At 36.8% G+C, this 20,431-nt stretch overlaps 1 protein-coding gene across 3 annotated transcripts in view; it reads right to left on the bottom strand.

Moving 5' to 3' along the window:
• PACSIN2 (protein kinase C and casein kinase substrate in neurons 2) overlaps positions 1 to 20,074 on the bottom strand; it is a 28,142-nt gene extending 8,068 nt beyond the window's left edge. For 2 of the 3 annotated variants that reach the window (XM_029084023.1, XM_010164011.1), the window contains exons 1-8: positions 19,959 to 20,074; positions 7,876 to 8,032; positions 6,916 to 7,151; positions 6,085 to 6,240; positions 5,073 to 5,248; positions 2,603 to 2,723; positions 1,565 to 1,570; positions 307 to 431 (exon numbers count right to left, since the gene is read on the bottom strand). In XM_029084023.1, the coding sequence (XP_028939856.1) occupies positions 307 to 431; positions 1,565 to 1,570; positions 2,603 to 2,723; positions 5,073 to 5,248; positions 6,085 to 6,240; positions 6,916 to 7,151; positions 7,876 to 8,032; positions 19,959 to 20,018 (1,037 nt within the window). In that variant the 5' untranslated portion in view covers positions 20,019 to 20,074. The remainder of the gene's footprint in view (positions 1 to 306; positions 432 to 1,564; positions 1,571 to 2,602; positions 2,724 to 5,072; positions 5,249 to 6,084; positions 6,241 to 6,915; positions 7,152 to 7,875; positions 8,033 to 19,958) is intronic. The other variant, XM_010164010.1, reaches the window with a different exon arrangement.
• Between the last annotated feature and the right edge of the window lie 357 nt (positions 20,075 to 20,431).

Raw genomic sequence — 20,431 nt, 5'->3', positions numbered from 1 at the left:
CTAAGATTTCAAAGTATAACTGTCATTTCTAGAGATGGGAACATAGCAACAGACTAACTATCAGATTAGCTGCAGGAAGTTCAGCTTCTCATGAAGTTTGGTTTCTTTTAATTCCCAGTGGAAAGAGAACTGTAAAATGGAAAATAATTCCCAAAATATTTTGTGAGCCGCAGAAACACACCACTAAAAATGCTCACAGATAATTATCATTTGGTTGGACAGTGACTTTTTGATCCCATAGAGCTTAGTGTACTTGAAGATAACAATCCTTTCCAATTAGTCTTTTTAGGCATAAAAAAAAAATACCTGCTATGTTTGTTAGGCTGTGAAACTTGATCTCCCGTCTGATTAATACCAGTCAGAGTCACTCCATCAGAAGCCTTCTTCTTTTCCCTTCTACTGAGAGTGCGATTCAGATCTGCAGACCACTCCTACCAATGAATGCAAAGTGTGATTGAGAAATTTAATTCAACAAGTAATCATCACATTTAATTTTCAGACTTGAGTTATGGAACATACATCTATACATATAAAAGTACAAATAATTATGAAAAAGATAAGTTACTCTAAATGTTTCAGTTATAGTTCTCATCTAGTTCCTACCCTGGTAATGCAACAAGATATCCATGCTACTTGCAAAATCCCAAGGTTACCTGTACTTCCCTGCTTAGTATTCTGAACACCTTGAAAAGACTTAAAATACCAGACATCTGGCAGACAACTGCAGAAATCAAAGGAGTTGGCCAGTGCAGCTCTTTAAAAGTTGTACTGAGAGGGTTCAATGTTTCAAATCATGCCAAGACGTCTGGCTTTAAAAGGTAAACTTTACATTTAATTTAAAAAGGTATTACAATCTAATTTAAGACAGGGGTTACTTCTCAAGAAGTGCTCCAAGAATGACCCACGAAGTTCATTTTTAAACTCATTGTTTATCACTTTTCCTGTCCCTAAGATTTGAGCTCTTAAGGTACTTTAGATTTAGTGAAATTTATTGTCCTTAAAAGCCATCCATAAGAGTTAAGGCTCAAATCAACACAACTGCTGCCAAGACTCATGATGCCATTTGTTAAGTTTCCCCTCCTTCATGTTTTGTACCATTCAGATGTTTCAGAAGGCAGACGGACAGGCATGATGAGACCTAAACACAACTTCTACTTATCAAGTCAAACTAAGCTATATACTGATATAAAGCAGGAACCCACAGAGAACAAACTGGACGTGAGCAAATATTCTATGCTGAGACATGTTTCATCTCAGAAGCCTTAAAGGTAAAAAGGCCAGGAGATAGCTTGCCATACAAAAGGTAGCATTTGAGATAAGCATTTTTAACAGGAAACAAAAATTTTGCAAGTTGCTATTACTACTGGTTTAAACATGTAGCACAGTCAGTCTTAAGTGATTTCTGGCCAACTTTTCAGTGATACCTCATTATTTTAACTTTGTACAAATACATATTGGATTTCTGAGTTACCATAGTTTAAAGATCACTGACCCAAGCATATTTGCAGTTTATAATGCAATTTCATATTCATTTGATCATGACTTTTTTTTTTTTTTTACTTACGTCATCCTTGTAGCATGTAAATGAGAAAAAACTTGATTAGAAAAATAGTAACAGCACTATTTAATTTGTTAATTATAATGCTTATGAAAGAGGATGGCAATTTCCCCACACAGAAGTAATTGTGGTTCAGCATTTCAGGCACTGAAATTTTGCAGTACTAGTAAGAGTCTTCTTCCTTGAATATTCTAATCTAAAGTTACTAAATATTTTAAAAACAAGTTATATTTTCCATTATGGTTAATAAAGGAACTGTGAACACTCCAGGGTTGATGCTTCCACTCCATCAATTTAATGCCTAGAAATTATTTCAACTAAACCCATGATTCTCATGAAACTCATCCCAATTCCAGCTATTTGATATTCTGGTACTACGATCTGCACTGATAAATTTTGGTGGTTGTTTCTTGCAGGCTATGTTATCAGAACATTACTTTAAAAAAAAACAAACAAACACCAAACTCCTTTCTTTCAAAGATGGCATTCAGCAATAAAATTATCAACTGGTTAAAGGTGGAACTTTTGGAAATATAACAGTGTTGAAAAAACTAGTTAAGACTTATAAGAACCAATTTTCAGGACTGATTGAATCATTTAATTTACACTTTCTCAAAGTATTTGCTGCCTGCACTATAATTACCTGCTAACAGCAAGGAGATTCAAACTGAGGTCTGACTCCAAAGAGGAGAAGTAAAACATATAGAATAACATATACAGGAATCAGAGGTGTATCAATTAAACCATGGCTTACTAATGTCTTTAGCTTAAAAAAAAAAAAAAAAAAAAAAATTAAAAAATCAAATCACTATAGTTTTCTGGTTTACCTCTTTTCTCTGTAAATACATGCCTGATCACCTCCAAAAGCTGGAGGATGAACAGACCTCAATGGCAATCAAGAAAAGAAAACTACCATGACTTGTAAAAACAACAAAAAAAATCACTGCTGGAACCCTAAATTTAAGAGTTATACCAGAAAGGAATATGACAAAAAGCAAAGAGAAAAAAATAGACAAGTTTCAGTTTTAAGTACTCTGACCTTACCTCAAACTGAGGCCAATTCATTGACATCCCTGGACCTTGATTAGCTCTAAACCACCGCAAGTCTTCAACAGCATCTGCTGTTTTGATATTCTGTTCCAGTTCACGATAGATATTTTTATAACTGCAAAACAAATTTGTCTTCAAATTTAGTATAACACGTGGCAAATCCCCTAGTCAGATTTTAAAAATTAATATTTCAAAGTTCACAATAGTATTGAAAAAAACTTACAGCAAGACAGACTTTTTAAAACTCTATGACAGACCTATTAACTGTCTGTAAAAAAGGAAGAGTAGTTCAACAAGTAAGCTTGCTAGAAGGTCACAAAACCATAAAATCCTCATTTGCCAGATTTTGGAATTATGACTCTTGTCTAAGTGAACTTAATTGGCTGTCATTAAATGTAAGGTTTACATAGGAATGTATTTAATTTACTGAATGCCAATCTTGAAATTTCTTTAATTTAAAAGCTTGTCGACAAGACAGTAGAAACTGTTTTTGTGATAAATCCATAGCATTCTATGGAAACTCTTCTCTTAATCCAATGAGAATTATAAGTCATTATAAAAATAAAAATCTCAAACCTGAAACAAAGGTAAAATTTAAATATGGAACTCAGACTATAAAGAGGTATTAACACAACAGCCACTAAGCTTAAAATAAGAAACATGGAACTGCTAGTCTGTATTCAAGCTAGAAATAATTTGGGAAAGTCCTTCCAGACCAAGTCACACAAAATTTAGAATTAGAATTCATTAGAGCTACATTGTCAAGGAGTCAAACTTCCTCAAAATATACTTCCAAATTTCTCAGTTTCTATGTATTACTTGACTGCTTTAACATGTATGCAGTATGGGGTTTATTTCTACATTAGTGGTTCTTTGAATAAAAAGGCATGTATTTTGAGAAAAGAATCATTCGGGATGATTCACTAGCTGTCAGTTAAATCAACAATAAATTGGAGAACTACATCTCTAGAAAATAGGGCAAGGCTATTTTTTCTGGAGAGATAAGGAAATAGATAAGAGTAGGAATAAAGCAACTTTTTACTGTTTATCCTAAGTTCTTTTATTTGTTTGCACCTTACTAACATACCATAAGACACCACTCCTGAACCTACTAAGTATCTTAAAAGGAAATAATTTCCTCCCCACTTGGTCATCTCCTGTGGTCTTCCCCCAACCTTGCCCTTAGGTCAACTGTTTCTCATTTATTTCTGTAGTTTTCTTCAACCTGAATTCAAATGGGCAGCAATCCTAACTATCTATCTACTCAGAGCAAAAAGAACTATCTTCTACAGCAGTTCTGCAAGAGCTTTGGAGTAACCCAAAATGATAATGACGCTAAAATAAGTGATCTTGCCCTTACCTGCTTGCTCTGTATTTGTTCTTGCCCCTGTGCCAACCCCTCCACTTATGTCAGCACTAACATTCACGTGACTGCATAGCAAATCAACCTGGAACACTGATCAGAGTTAAAACCAAACTAGATTCTCCCTGCCCTAGGTTACCTTGATCAGCTCTTTAATTCCACTAGTTAGACCACCATAAAAGTTTTGTCACTAGCAGAAGAGGGAACAGAAATCAGTAGTCAGCCAGGAGCAGACTTTTCTCCTTTTAACTGAAATGCCAACCAGAGCGCACATGAAATTCTGCTGTTACAAGTGGGATGTAACATTCCACTAGTGCTACAGCATTTGCTGCATGTATTCCAGTGACTGTCTTCGCAAATCCAAGAGAAAACAAAAACATTATAACCACTGTCTTGCTGACATACTGAAGTAGCTTTGTATCAAAATGGCCTGTAGTTAGTTGATGATGTGCCACATGGTCTGACAAAAGTAGCTGCATGAGCTCTGGCTTTTGTTGCCTACCAGATGTTTAGATTTCTTGGAATGTAGTGAGGAGGGTCTGGGCAGAAAGAACAAAGTAAAAGACATGCTTTACCCATACTACAGTATAAAGAGCAGGCTTTGAAATTAAGATGGACAAGACTTCAGCAATGGTCAACCAATGGATCTTTAACATTTATCCCATAGGTTAACGTAATTCCTTTAGACTCTAATATTTTAACAATAAATGTGTTCATGCTACAAAGTTCATGCTATCTCACACTAATAAATTCTAGTTTGTTCTCCAATAAACATGCAAGACAATACACCAAAACTCTCCTTTGCCAATCTTTGATCCAGCATTTGATTCTAAGTTTTGACTCATTTCTAATTGGCACACATTTGATCATAAAAATATTTCTTGGTTCATTTAACACTGTGTTAAATAAAACCAGCAAGTGTTAGGGATACATGCTAATCTGATCTTAGACAAAAAGAATTAAGCTTTCACTTACACTTTAAACAAATTGAAGCAACACATTAGAAACAAATCAGATTCCAAACTCTGATCTACTTGAAGCATGGATTACTTTTCACTGAAAAGTATTGGACATTAATTCTGAAGTCTTACACAGCTTTACCTTGCAGCATTAGATAAGTCAAGATGTTTCTGAACTTCCAGCAATACTTCTCGAAAGAAACGTAAGCGTTTTTCCTCAAACTGCTGACACTGTTCAAATACCTGCTCCATGTTTTCCATATATTGAGGAGTGGCATTATCTAATTCTTTCAGTGATTTTTCATACTTTTCTTTTGTCTGTGTGTGGAAAAACAAACCATTACAATACATTTTATTAGTATCCTACATGACAGACTTATCAGTGCAGTGGTGGTGAAGATTTAGACCAGAAGTTCCCAAACTGCATTCTCTTTTCATGACCACTGTAGCTCTGTTAGTTCATGATGAGAGTTATCTAACAAAACTGCAGAACAACTACAACACAGCTCTAAGCCTCTCCTCTGGCTTTTTAACAGAAACCATGACAAATGTTAATGTAATACTAAGGATAAAAAACAAAAGAGCCACAGAGTGAATTATAACAGGTGGTCTTTCAAGTTACAGGTCTCTTATTTAAAGATCTCTTAATAATTTCAAAGTGTTGTCTTTTCTCCTTTGGTAATTTACATAGTCCACTGTGAGTTATGACCAAAACCAAACATTGCGTAAATCCCTGTGAACATGAACTGCATATGCTCTGAACTCAGTTAACAGACAGAACCTCAGACTCTACACTGATTTACAGAAGTAGCCCACAGGCAGGGATACAACATCAGCCTTCCAGAGCACAGAACAGCATTCTCAAAGGGAAAAGATGTCTCTGAAGGAAGTCACACAAGAAAAGCCTCTTGGTAGCAGCCCGCAAAAGAGATAAACCAAACTGGGCAATAGAATGGCATTTCCAAAAGTGTATTTACTTTTATTTAAATTGATTATATCAGCTTATTTTCTTAAAAAAAAAATGCACTCCACAGTCAAGAAAGTGAGCTACACTGCAATTGACAGCACAATCAGGAAGAAAAAAAAGCTTGAATATGAACAAGCTATAGGTTAAAAAGACTGCATACAAAGAGTATGTTAGCGTAACAGTATACCTTTAGTACATCTTGCTTGCTTCTCTCCACTTTGTCTTGCAATTTCTTCAGTTGTTCAGGATTTAGTGCTGGATCAGCTTTGCTGTTTGTTTCTCTAGATATAGCCAGTTTCTCCTCTTTGCAGGCTGCATGGTATGCTTTCTTTGCAGCTTCCACCTACAAAGTAGATTTGAATATTTGCATCTGGGACAATTTATACAACAACAATCAACTGAATTTTTTAGCCTCATAATCACGTTGCAATGAAAAAAGTATCAGGTTTTGTTTCAGGATGTTCTTTCTTTTTTTTCATTTAGATTAAGGAATGAACAATACACAAGAATGAACACAAGGAAATTATTGTAGTACTTATGAATGAGCATTCTCTCACCATACAAGAAGTGTCACTCATACAGCTTAGAGAAGCGCGGAACAGGCTCAAGAAAAGGTTTACAGAAAGTCCCCAACAGAACAATTTTCCTCATGCCCACGTTCTCCTGTTTCCCTTCTGCAAGCCTCTTATTTAAGAATAATGTTACATGACAGGGGAAAAACCCACAAACACTTTTCTGCTGCTCATTTCTTTGAGCAATTTTTAGCTTTCAAATGCATGAAATCAGATACTGTTAAAATGATAGCATAAATTTAACTTTTTCCAGATTTTCACTGAAGTCACCAAGATTAGGAGAGACCAAGAAAAAAATACTTATTTTCAGAAGAGGACAGAAAGCAAGAGATCTTTTTGAGAAAGGAGGGTCCAGCAGAGAGAATAGGGAGTTTACTCCCTTATAGAAATTTGAGACATTAATATATTGTAACACAGGATATCTAATACATAATCTACTGCTGTACCTCTTTCAGCTTTTTTGCCCAGGGTTTCTGAGCTTTCCTAAATCCATCTTCTGCTTCTTTGGTTTCCTTAAATCCTCCCATCATTTGCTTATGAAAGGCTTCCTTCTGCCAGTTCTTGATTTTTTCAAAGTCTTCATTCATCAGTGAACCTTTTACTTCTAGATGTAGTTCACTCACTTTTTCAGCTTCTGACATAAAAGCACACCAAGCCCTTTCTACTGTTCCATACTGTGGGCCTAAACACAACAGAAAGTGTCATTCTCAGTAACCATCACCCACATGGGACTTACATTCCCAAGAAACTACCTGAAGCTATTGACTTACATTCACTTGTAAACAGCAATATTGATGCAAATCTAAGAAAGGGAACAGTTTCTTTTCAGATAAATTTAGAATGTTACAAATTTTCACACCAGAAGAAATAATATTTAGTCTGGCCTCCTTCTCCCTGTACAATGATTCTTAGTATTCCATCTATTAGTTTCTCTTTGAACTGTCTTCAATTTCTCAACATACTTTTTGAAGCACAGATAACTAAGAAAGGACAAACTATTTCAGAATATATTAAAATGGTATCAGATTAGCCTTCCATTACAGCAATACCTAGCTTTTATTACTAGTCTTTCCCCCACAACCACTGCCCCCTTATTATTCACATACACTTTTCAAACTGTGTTCTATACCATTAGTTACCTAGAAACAGCCAGTTCTCTAGAACGGAATCTATTTGGATACCTCAACACTGGAGGCAAGATCCATCTGCTTCAGTAAGAAATAAGCAAACCAACAAGGCTTCGATTGTTTTTCATCAAGAAAAGCTTGATATTTTGTTACATTACTGTGCCTTTTGCACTCCATTACAGGCTAAAAATACAGAATTTCTTTATACTCACCAAAGAGATACAGAAACATTTTTTCCATTTGAGAAAGTTTTCAGAGTTCAAAATCAGAATGTATTACCTTTCTCCACAAGCTGCTTCCACCTTTTTGCCCATTCTGTAAGCTGCTGAGCATAGACCTTCTCTATCCGTGCCCGTTCATGAATACAATTCATTAGATCATTGCAAAGTCTGTGACCATCATCAATACGTTTTACTGTCCGCTTGTAATTTCCAACCTATAAAGAGACAAAATACTTTACAATTCCTGCTTGAAAGCTTTGAAAACAAGATGAATCTCTAATTAACACAAATACTATTACCTAGAAGCAGGATAATCTACTAGCAGGCACTAATCAATTATAGCATAATGTATTTTTCAATTAATCTTAAAACCTAACTGCAACACCACCACAAAGGCCACAAGTTCTGTAAAAAGTTATTAATTTTAAAAGTGAAAGCTTTATTATATTTTATTAGTCTTGCAACATAATTATGGGCAGTCATCACAATTGTTCTGCATTACTACTGCTTGGTAATGATTTAGATAATAATAAGCATGGAAGAGAGACACACTATTTGTGTTAAATATCTTGATTAAGTACCTAATGCCTTAATTTTATGCTGGGTTTAATCTTTTAGGATTAATAAAACTGCAAAGACATGCAAAGGAGTATTGCAACATCTCTATCAAGCATAATAATAGGGTGGGGAAAGGTGTTTTCAAGATTCGGTTTTATTTCTCATTACCCTACTCTGATTTGATTGGTAATAAGTTTAAGTTTCCCCAAGTTGAGTCTATTTTGCCTGTGACAGTGACTGGTGAGTGATCTCTCCCCTGTCCAGCTGAGGAGTGACAGAGCAGCTTTGGTGGGAACCTGGCAGCCAGGCAGGGTCAACCCACCACAACCCCCTTTCATTTTCATGTACACCCCAACACAGAATCACCAATCTAGATGACTGAAGGGGAAAAAAAGCCTCATACTGCTCCCAGTGTAATATTTCTACTGATTTCAAGGTCACTCAGATTGGCTTTTGTAAACATTAAACAATATCTAAGAACTCAGTTAACAGAATTTGCACAGCCTATTAAACATCATCGTCAGTTTCTTATCAGCTCTAACCATCTGACTGAAAAATAAAGATTAGCAGTAAGGCAGCAGATTAAATATTCAAATATTTAAAGCATGTTTGTAATTTTTACATTTGAATCATATCTGATTCACTTCTTAAGTAAAGGAAACCATCCCACTTTCAGGTTTGCATTTATTCAGGATTTTGTCAGCAGATGTCCATGCAAGCCATCTGTTTGAGGAAAAACTCCTCAAATTATAGAAGGAAATACTCTTAAAAGGGGGAAAAAACTCCCTGTATTAAGTGCTGGAAAAATAAGTGACTGCTGATAAATACAGACGTATGTTAGGACTCCTCATCAAAGCTGGGGAAAAAAAATTTGAAATCATCAATGACAGGACAAAACCAATTCCTTTAGACAGCAGCAAAGCATTCATTTGGGCATGGTATTGCTTTTAGACTAGAACCATTCCAACAGATCAAAGAAATTCAGGTAGCATCTAAGAAAAGCATTTTATTTAGCAGTCACTGCTTCATCTAAGTCATGTTTCAAAAACAAAAACAAAACCCCACACTCCCCTCTGTCTTCAAACACAGGTCACAATATAATAGAAGAAGCTACCAGCATCATGAAAAAGCTGAAACCAAAAATCAAGACAGTCAATGCATCCATGTCAAAACAGATTTCATCTATTAACAACAAAGTATGAAATACAGCCTCTCATTTTCAGGAGAAATAGAAATTGAGAAGTAGGCAGTTTCAAACTAACACTGCACACTAACAAATATAATATACATATGTAATCAAAGTATTAAGAAAATTAAGTACCTCAAAGAATACTTTCTAAAGCCTTTGTAAAGGAAGGGCATATCAGTCATCTGCTCAAAATCATCCAGCTGTAGGTTCACGGCCAAGCAGACTCCTAAAACAGGTTATGCTAAGCTTGGCACAACTACTGAGGCCTTATATTAGCATCAATTTGTGTCTCCAGAGATTTATGTGTCTAGCACAAATATTTCCTTTCATAAATTTTCACTATTAAATTAGCATTTTAAATGCTAATACTGGATGGGAGCTGGCTGCCTCATGGTATTTTTAATGCTTTCATTTTGTGTTGTCTGAGCAAATTCTAACCTCGTTGTAATATCTAACAGTTGCCCAATCTCAGGCAAGTATTCAGAGAACTGAATTTAGCTTACCTGTTCTGGTCCGCTCCCTATTACTGTGTAAGGCCACCTTTGGGAAGTTGCATGCAGACCACAGATAATTCACCCATGCTACCTCCTTCTCTGCAGGAGGACTGAAGGAACTAGCATTATAGTTTAGAACCAGTATAAAGAAGAATCCACAATCCTAGAAAACAACAACCTTGTATTCCAAATAAAGCCTTTTAGACTAATATTTTCAATAAAAAAAAAAAAAAAAAGTTCACTTGATTTCTGAAGCAGTAGTTTAAATATTCAGACATCACATTCAACACAATGCCCTATGAGGAATGCTAGAATTTGGGAAATACAGCATTTTTCTGTGTTTCATGACACACAGAACATAACTTTTATATTTGGCATTTAACATTTAAAAAACCTAGTGGTTTATTTTAAAAACTGCATTTTAAGTTATAGACCCTGCAATGACAAATTTCTCTGAGAAGTGGAATGTGCAGCCTGCCACTGTAGGAGGTAAACTCAGCGGTACAAGAGCATGAGGTATTTAGACCACATTGCCAAGTAAAGGGAAAAGAACTCTAGTCTTTATGCAGCCAAGGAACTCCTAGGTTAAATGTAGATAAGTTAAAACAATTAAATTAAAAACCTATAAACATACTAAAGACTCCCCGAATTCTGGAGAAGAAAAACATGACTTAATACACTGTTTTACTCAAGACTATTTTCTCCAGTTCCTGAGGTAGACTGCAAATGTTCTGCAAGACCTCCCCCTTCACCTTCACAAGAAGTATTTGAGCTAAACAAAAAATGACTAATTCTTTTATTTGTAGCAACTGTCCAGAAAAAAAAAAAAAAAAATTCCCGTGTTTCTTTGTTTCAGTCAGAGCCATGTTTACATAATGTCTTACAATTTTCAGATTTCTCGATTAGCACTGTTCAGTACATGAACACACGATTTTCCTTGTTAGAACAACTTTCTGATCATTCTGAGCATTGGGCTGTTTCCTGTTAAACAAACAGCAGACAACTAAGATATCAAGTTATTAGTTTCCTTGTCCTACGAATGAAACATTTATTTCAGGACGGTAAATCGTAAGATTATGAACTTTCTTACAGTTTCAAGAAGAATGAGAGATACTTAAAAATAATATCCTGCTTTCATTTTAGCAACTAATAGACCTTTTTTTTTTAGCACATTCGTAGAGCATGATAAAAGCCTATAAAGAGATAAACATACTTTGCAGGTTTTTCAGGTACACCAAATGAAAGATACAGGTATATTAATTCGTTAGCAGCCCAGAAGGTGACAAATGTTCAGCTATTGCTAAACTCATCAGTTAATTCTAGTATATCATGATAACTGTTGCAACCACAAATATTTAAAGAGTTTCAAATGCTGAAGTAAGATTTTATGTCAACTGTTTTTCCAAGCTTGCCTAACTTATCCATAACTAGTCAGCCTTTATGAACTGGAACCATTTGAAAGAAAGTAATTCACCACAGCATATGAGAAGTTTGGTGGTTTGGGGTTTTTTTAATGGACAAATATTCATAGGCAGAAAACACAATAATGAGCTTTGAAGGCTTGTAGTCAAACCCACGCATGCTGATGGTCAATATGGGGACACACTTACTATTTCCAGCATTCCATTCAACCATGAGTACAATTTCTTTCCAGCTACGTCAAACAGGAAGTTTCCAAACATTTCAACCAGTACTAACATCTATAATACTGTGGCATTTGGGGTTTGTTTTTTTTTTTTCCCAAATAAAAAGAATTATCTTGGTGCATAACTGGCACATACACAATCTAAGTACCTATGAGCACTAGCTCTGTATATTTAAATCTTGTAAGTTTACCCATATAAATTCACCACTGGTTTCAAGAAAAGTCCTGAGGAAGCTGTTAACCCACAAAATCTAAAGCCAAACATAACAGTAAGCAAACACCTTGTAATATAAATGGAGGCCATTAACTTGCTCAATGTTAGAAGGAGAAAAAAACGCATATAGGAGATACGACAAGAATCTACTATTGCAAAGTCCAAATATTTTTAAAATGAAAAAGTAAAACAGAACAGTCTGCTTCATCAGCAAAAAGCATTCCCTGGCAAGTAACTGAAATACCTCAACAGAGAAACACGTTTTTAATATTCAAGCGTGAGCTTTTGGAGCTTCTACTTCTTAAATTCCCTGCATCCAACACACATGCCCTTGACAGACAGAGTCCCCTCGACACTCCATGACAGCAGTAGGCATGAAGCACAGGTATGATGAGTACCAAATAAGCAGGACCAAGACCATCTGAGCAGACAGCTTATAAAGCAGTTCGTGGGAGGCACGTCTCAGATCAGCTGCCTCTGCTATCCAGAGTGTCAGGCCTGGAGCTTGCTTTGGACTATTTTTGGGAGAATGGGAATGCATATGGTGGCCAAATTTAATCCACCCATACTACATAGGGGAAAAACTTCCTTTTTCTGAATAAACTGAAAATCTTATCTTGCCTGTGGGAATCTCAACAAATACTTCAGAATGCAAAGAAAGCCATGTGCTGAGTGCCTCAAAATGCACACTATGTCCTGTCCTCTAAGGGAATCAGCCACAGGCCTAAAAGCCCTTAGAGCTAATGCCAGTTATGCCAGTTGCTGGTTTAGCAGCTCTTCAGAATTACTTTTTTTTTTTTTTTTAACAAGTAGGTGTTTTCACTGGGCAGTTAAACACCCCTGCAATAAATGGAGATGGCTCCACATTGCTGATGCTAGCAGAAAATAAGGGATACTAAGGACTCACGTCTAGGGTGTAAGCACCACAACCTGTGAGGGACCCGTGGCTCATTAAAAATAAGTGCTTCTACAGGCAGGGTAGCTGTTCCTTTTGATGTCTTACCTTGCAAGATATGCACACACTACTGCTTTGATCTCTAGGAACACTTACTCATCGCCTTTCTTACCTTCACAGGTATCTAAGCGAACAATAGCATTGCTCTCAGCTTGCTCAAGGCATTTTTGTTTTAATGTAACCATAATAATAGTGATTAGCAAGCATAAGGCTGGAGCTTAATTAATAAAATGCATCACAGAATTGGCTTTCCATTTATTATTAATATACCAAATGCTTTCATGCACAGTTCAAAACTACTTCAGTAGAACAAGGCCAATAGGGTTATCCATTTCTTGTGTTTTACTAAAGCAATGCAAGGTTGGAACCAACCAGTTTTGCCACAGTCTATTTTTGGATGCAAGAAAATGGCACGAATTATTACGACAAACTGAGATGTATTTACAGCAGTCATGGAAATGCTGAGAGTCCGTATGACAGATGAGAAAGAAATATAAAGGGTTCTACATTGCACATCAGGTTATAGATTTTCCACTTTCCCCTGGAAAAGTTACTGCCATCCTGCTCCAGGCCATCAGCAATAACCTTTGACTACCCAAAGCATACCACCCTTGTCCACTAAGTAACACAGATGAAGGAATTCCTTCTTGGAGAATATCAACAAGATTCCTTGGTCTCAAAAAAATTGCTGCACCCAGAGAGAGCCATGAGCTTAACCAGATACATCAAGGTACACTGAGGCTTGTTAAAAAGATGAAGAATGAAAAAGAAACTTCCATTTGTTAAGGAAATTAATGCATTGCTACAATTGAAACTTCAGTGAAATCCTCCTCTGTTATTGTGGCAATTAGTTCTCAGAATGTCTCATTATTTTGCAATTCCTTGCTCTCTAAGAAAGCTGACATGAAAACACGTACAAAATTCTCTGTCTCCTAAAGTACTCCTATTTGGTAAACACATGGACAAACTAGCAATTTAATTATGAAAGCTGCTGTTATTTCTATTTCATGCTAAAGAAAGATGTAGATTTCTGAAAGCATATTTTTTTCAGTTATATCAGCTCTTCTGATACCATACACTGCCTATGCCTAAGCCTTGCCCTACCCACATTTTTCGACTGGTATCTGCAGTAAATCAACACCAAGAACACAAGTCCAAACAGCAACTTCTCCAGTACCCTTTCAACAAGACAACTATTTCCCAAACACAAATCTGAACCTGATAACAGTATTTATGTAGGAATAACAAAATACTAGTCTTTAAAGGAAACAAATTACTACTCATATTGGATTTCAAGCATTGAGCTCGACTCTGAATGCCAGAACTGCAGGTTTCCAAGAACAGTACTGAAACAGCAATCTAATAAAAAAAATTTCATAGATGAAGTAACCTGTACTGAATTGCTCCATGAACAGTCTCAGCATATGCAAACAGACAACATAAGAGCACTAAGTTTAATACCATGCAACCACATACTATAGATTCACATGTTTAAATATGATGTAATAAGGAACCCTAGCAAAGGCAGTGACAACTCCAAAAGAAAGCAAACGCTACTAGAGCCAGAAAACCAATTAAGAAACAAGTGCTTTATTTCCTAAAGACATTGTATGAAACTCCTGTCAACAGCAAAGGCAAAAACTTTGAAGTTGGTTCATCAACATTTTATTAAGTACAGTTCCTATTATCAGCTCAATAGAACATCAAGATTTGAGAAGTAATAGTGGTTTAGTTTCAATGATACGCAGTGAGCAAAAAACAGTTTTCACATTAAGTTCTTCAGACATGTCCCACACCCAGCCACCTCAACCTTTCCTAAATATCTTTCAAGAAAAAAACAGGCTTTGCAGCACACTCCAAAGGTAAATAAATCTGAGCTATTTTGGAGTAAGAGGGAACAAACTCAAAAGCTCACCCTGCCAGACTGTCTCTTCTGTGCCATGGCCAGGTTTAAATACATTCACTGCTTTCAGTTGTGGCAGTAAAACACAGCAAGGTGGCTTTTAACAAACTGCAGGCTGTCTTTAAAAACAAAGAAAAAACCTATCGTGTCAAGTATCTTAAAAATCTCCAACAAAATGGGTGCAAATTACAAAAATCTGCGATGTCCAACCTGACACAGCCAATGCCAGCCGGCTCCATGAACAGCCCCGCTGCTGGCCAAGGCCGAGCCCATCAGTAACGCCTTTGTGAGAACAGAATTAAGATAAAAAAAAGGAAGAGAGGGGAAAAGAAAAAAAAAAAGCTGCACACCTTGCAGCTGTAGAGAGGAGTGAGAAGATGCAAGAGAAACAACTCCACAGACACCAAGAGGTGCTCCAGGCACTGGAGCAGAGATTCCCCTGCAGCCTGTGGTGCAGACCATGGTGAGGCAGGCTGTCCCCTTGCAGCCCATGGAGGTCCATGGTGGAGCAGATGACCACCTGTAGCCCGTGGAGGACCCCACGCTAGAGCAGGTGGATGCCCAAAGGAGGCTGTGACCCTGTGGGGAGCCTGCGCTGGAGCAGGTTCCTGTCAGGACCTGTGGTCCGTGGAGAGAGAAGCCCACGCTGGAGCAGGTTTGCTGGCAGGACTTGTGACCCCGTGGGGGACCCACGCTGAAGCAGTCCCTTCCTGAAGGACTGCACCCCATGGAATGGACCCAGGCTGGAGCAGTTCGTGGAGAACTGTCGGTCATGGGAAGGACTCACGTTGAAGTTGGTGGAGGACTGTCTTCCATGAGAGGGACCCTATGCTGGTGTGGGGGAAGGAGTCCTCCCCCTGAGGAGGAAGAAGCAGCAGAAACAACGTGTGATGAACTGACCTTAAGCCCCTGTCCCCCTGGGGGGAGAAGGTGGAAAATTGGGAAATGAATTAAGCCCGGGAAGAAGGGAGGGGTGGGGGAGGTGTTTTAAGATTTGGGTTTATTTCTCATTATCCTCTGATTTTGATTTGTAATAAACTAAATTTGTTTTTTCCCCCAAGTCGAGTCTGTTTTGCCCGTGCCAGTCACTGGTAAATGAACTCTCTCCATCCTTATCTCCACCCATGAGCTTTTCATTATATTTTTCTCCCCCTGCCCAGTTGAGGAAGGGGGAGTGATAGAGTGGGCTATGGTGGGCATCTGGCCTCTAGCCAGGGTCAACCCACCACAGCAGTTTAATTACTCATTTTGAGAAAGATTAAGAATAGAATTCAAAGTTGCAGTCTTCAGAAACAAAATAAACAATTGACAATATACAGAAAAAGGGTAAGTTTTAGACTAAAATTCAGTCAAATTTAGTTTGGAAAGATGGCTCCAAATCAGAAGTCCTGAAACAAGAATTTGGTAAAGTTTGACAGGCTTGCTGTTAGTTTCTGCATGTCACTTGACACTGAACAGTTATTCTTCAGTTAAGTTTATTAAGACTTGCACACGACTTCCTTTACATTTGGTTCATGTTCTACCTACAGCAGAAGCCTGGCAAACCTCCTCTCTCCTCTTTACTCCTGATCTGAAGGATAATTCCTGTCTTATTGTTTTGCCAGGCTTCTCTGTAGAAAGGCAAGGTTTAAAGTCAAATGGTACATTCTTCCAAGACACTACTTGGTCTAAGCAAACTGCTGGATGCCTTAATTATTATTCACTCAAAAAAATAATCAAAAGTATATACCAATAAAAACACATTCCAGGTTAGTATCAGGCATGCATGTCAAAATGCAGTTACCCTCAGAGAAATGCACAGGAGTGCAGAGGTCACAGGAAAACTATTCCTGGACAAAAGTGATCACTCAAAATACCCTAAATCAAGGCTACACCGCAGAGGACAGCACAGCTTTAGGTACTTTACCACTTTCCCTTATGTTGTGCTTTAGTCCAAGCTTTTTGTTCAAACTCCACCTTCCCTGCCACATGATGCTACATGCAACCATAAAGGCTGTCAACCAAAACATAAGTTCCACATTATTCACATTTTTCACTATAACAGTGTATTGCCAAGTCTACCAGTCTTCTGAACAGTTTAATACCCAGTAGTAAGGAGTCATCTTAGGATAAGGATCAGAGTGCAAAGAAACTGTATTTTCTTTGCTTTGTATATTTTCTCAGCTATTTCCATTGAGACAAAAGTTTATATGTAGGTTTTTATACATGTTTTTCTTAAGGTACCTTTGTAAACATGTTTATTCTCTCAAACTACACCAACATTTAGGCATACTGGCTACAGTCTATCAGCTATACATACAGTACCTCGTGATAACCTGCTGTATCTCTTGAACTCCCTAATTTATTCTTTGTTTTTGGTTTTCTTCTTTTTTAACCACAACACAAATGTCAGTGGTGATATTTTAAGCACTAATCAACTATAAAACTTTTGACAGCCTCCCCTCTGCTTCACTCAGATACCACTTAGTTTCAACATATTGACATTTCAAGCCTTTAGTTACTTTGCTAAAATCATGACAAGGGCTTTATATCCATACTAAGAACACAACCATCTCTGTTACTGTTTTTTTAAAGAATCTGCATTTGTAGCCACAAGACCCTCAAACTTGTTTGTTTGTCCTAGGAATCAAGCAGCACAAAGCAGAGGAACAGCAAAACAAGTAGTGTTTCCTACATAATTCAGTACTCAAAACTCCAAAAGTCAGCGAAATATTCCCTTTTATTCCCTTTGCTAAGCTGTCAAAAGTGTAGTACAAGGAAATGCAGAAATCTTTTTAATACTTTAAACATCCTTAAAGTCACTCCAGTAACAAAGGTACCGACTTATCATTAGGATTTATTTTTTTTACTGCAGCTAAACCTTTGTTCCACTCCCTCAAGAGTGAGTGTGAAGATGGTCTCTAGAGTTTTTTTAAACTGAATCCATTCCATGAGACTATATTGCATCTTCAATTTAGGAGATTACTTTTAACTGATTTTAGCATATTATTAGTTAATATGATCTAAACAATCCTAGTTTTCCCCTTTGAACAACTTCCATACCTGTCCTAGTCAGCATGTCAGCTGTCAGAACATACTACTTTTCCAGCCTGATGTACTTAAATTTTCAGAAAAATAAAAATAAACTAACTGTTCAGTCTGAAATTTTCCCTCTTGACTATTTTAACACAACCACCCTTGTGGTTATACATCAAAAACAGAGAAAGAGCAGAGAAAATAATTAATCCTATAAAGAAAGAAACTGATTCTAATACTGAAGTCTAATGGTTTTTTATTCAAGGATAAATAAAGATATACTCATGCATTACACATTAGCCTACTGACACTGCTTATGAAACAAACTGCAGTTCTGACCTTTTTTGAAGGCTTACATAGAAAAGTCCAAAGAAACAGAACTGCAGTTCTGACCTTTTTTGAAGGCTTACATAGAAAAGTCCGAAGAAACAGATTAAGACATAGTGTTGACAACATGATATAAATCACCAATAGCACAAACACAAAGAACACCTTTAACCCACCCGTAACAAGTGTCAAATACATTTAAGTTATGCTTCATAAAGGTCCTAGTTTAGGCTAATTGCTATTTCTGATCATCTATCATCTTTTAACATTAAATACTTGAGTTTAGAGTTGTCCAATCATACTAGTTTACAGAATTCCCATTCTCATTCATTCATCTTCTATGCTTCCAGACACAATTACTTGATGGAAGACAACAGCTTGGTACAGAATAGCCAGCCAGAAGTCATGTTCTCCTGTCAAATACAGGGTCCTCAACACACATCAGAAAAAGTCCCTTTTGGTCCAGGATTCTCTTTTGCTGACTCCCTCCTTATTTTACTTTGAAAATGCTTCTACGAAGGAAGCCTGTCCAGAAAGTTGCCTCAGCTTAAAAAACACAAAATAACTGAGGTTGGAAGGAACCTCTGGAGAGCATCTAGTCCAAGTCCTTGCCCAAAGCAGGTCTGATAGATCAGGTTGCTCAGGACCATGTCCAATTCAGTCTTAGACATGTCAGAGTACAGGTCCCATATCCCACATCCTCTCTGCAGTCATACTACAGAGTACCCCTACAACAAAAGGTTAAGGCTTAGAATCCAGTAATTTTAAAACTACCTCTTTATAAATAGGATAGACATATTTAACATAATAGTAAATTGGTCTCCTCAGAAAATGATAGCTACTTACTAAACATGAACCTTGCTGACGACAGGTCTTTTAGGTAACGTATCAAAAAATAATGGGAGGTCTGCAACAAAACGCAATATGCCCTCACCACCAACTCAGGTTAGTGATCTAGAAAAGCTTTCATTTAAAAGGAAGTTCAATGTTAGGTTACCAAAACCAAACAGTCTTACACAGTCTCTGGTAACAGAAATATTCAGACATTTTCCACCTAGCCATTTTCACGTTTGCTACAGTTCAAACTCAAAAGAGCTCCCAGTCATGGATTAGAAATTTGCCACACTGAATACAGTTCATCTGGACAGCACACTTACCTCCAATTACATTGGTATTGACACCGTCAAACCTTTCTTTTTCTTGCAACAAACTTCTTTGGTAAAATGCTTTCTGCTTTATGAAGTTTGCTCTCTTTAAAGATTAATCAAATTATCGTAACATCTGAAAGCCTTCTTCCGATTTGGGCAGCACAAATTAGAGATATTACAGTGTGCTTTGTATTATCTTTCTGTGTGTGCACTCTTACACTGAGATAAGCATAAGATAACTTCTTTCAAAAAGATTATACTTAAATCTAGACACAAACAGAAGACATGCAGCACATTCACACACTATCTTAAATTTGTAATTTATGTACACATACAGTAGCATTTAACCAATTACTTTGGATTTAACATTGATCACACAACCCCCCTGGTAATTTTAAAAGCTACCCACCCACACCCCTCTTCATCAATAAAATTTGACAAAAGTTCAATTCTGAATTGCATATTCTAACCAAATGTATGATCTTCATGTTCGTGCCAGTTGAAAACTCTTACAGAACTAGGTCAAAATCTTAAAAGGTAATTTCTACCCTGAAGGCTATTTCAGCAGACCACAATAACCAAAGGCATCTTGTATTGCAGCTCTCTCCACAGTTTACAGTGTACAAAAATCAGATTTTCTATAGGAAGAGTAAAAAACAAAATCAAAATATTGTGATAAAACATTCAGGTTACCTCCCAGAAGCTATCGCTAGAAACTTCTACTCCAACAGAATCATCATATGAGCCAGACATTTCTGGGTATGAAGAACTTGTAAGTTTTCAGAGCTTAAACACCTTCAGAATCTGTAAAAAGATACAGAAAGTATTTATGAGCATTATGAATGAAAACCAGTTACCAAAAGAGCAATTAAGTAACATCCTCCGATTCTTTGATACCTAGGGATGCCAAACAAAAACAAGAGGTAACCACACAGGGCATGCAAGTAAGTGCGTTTCACAACAGAACACTATTCTACCACACTAAGTTAAATGTTCAATCCATCTGCCTATATCAAATTTCACCAAATTCTTGAACTTATTTTTTAATAAAATTTCCTATGAGATCCGAAAAGATTGAGCAACATGATGCTCAGTCAGTAAACATTCCACTTCAAAGCATTCCATCAAAGACAATCAACTGATCTTTGCTACTGATAAAATAACCT

The sequence above is a fragment of the Antrostomus carolinensis genome, unplaced genomic scaffold (assembly GCF_000700745.2).
Source record: "Antrostomus carolinensis isolate BGI_N321 unplaced genomic scaffold, ASM70074v2 scaffold12663, whole genome shotgun sequence".
Lineage (NCBI taxonomy): Eukaryota > Metazoa > Chordata > Aves > Caprimulgiformes > Caprimulgidae > Antrostomus > Antrostomus carolinensis.
The sequence above is the reverse complement of the archived record's forward strand: the minus strand, read 5'-3'. Positions and strand labels throughout refer to the sequence as shown.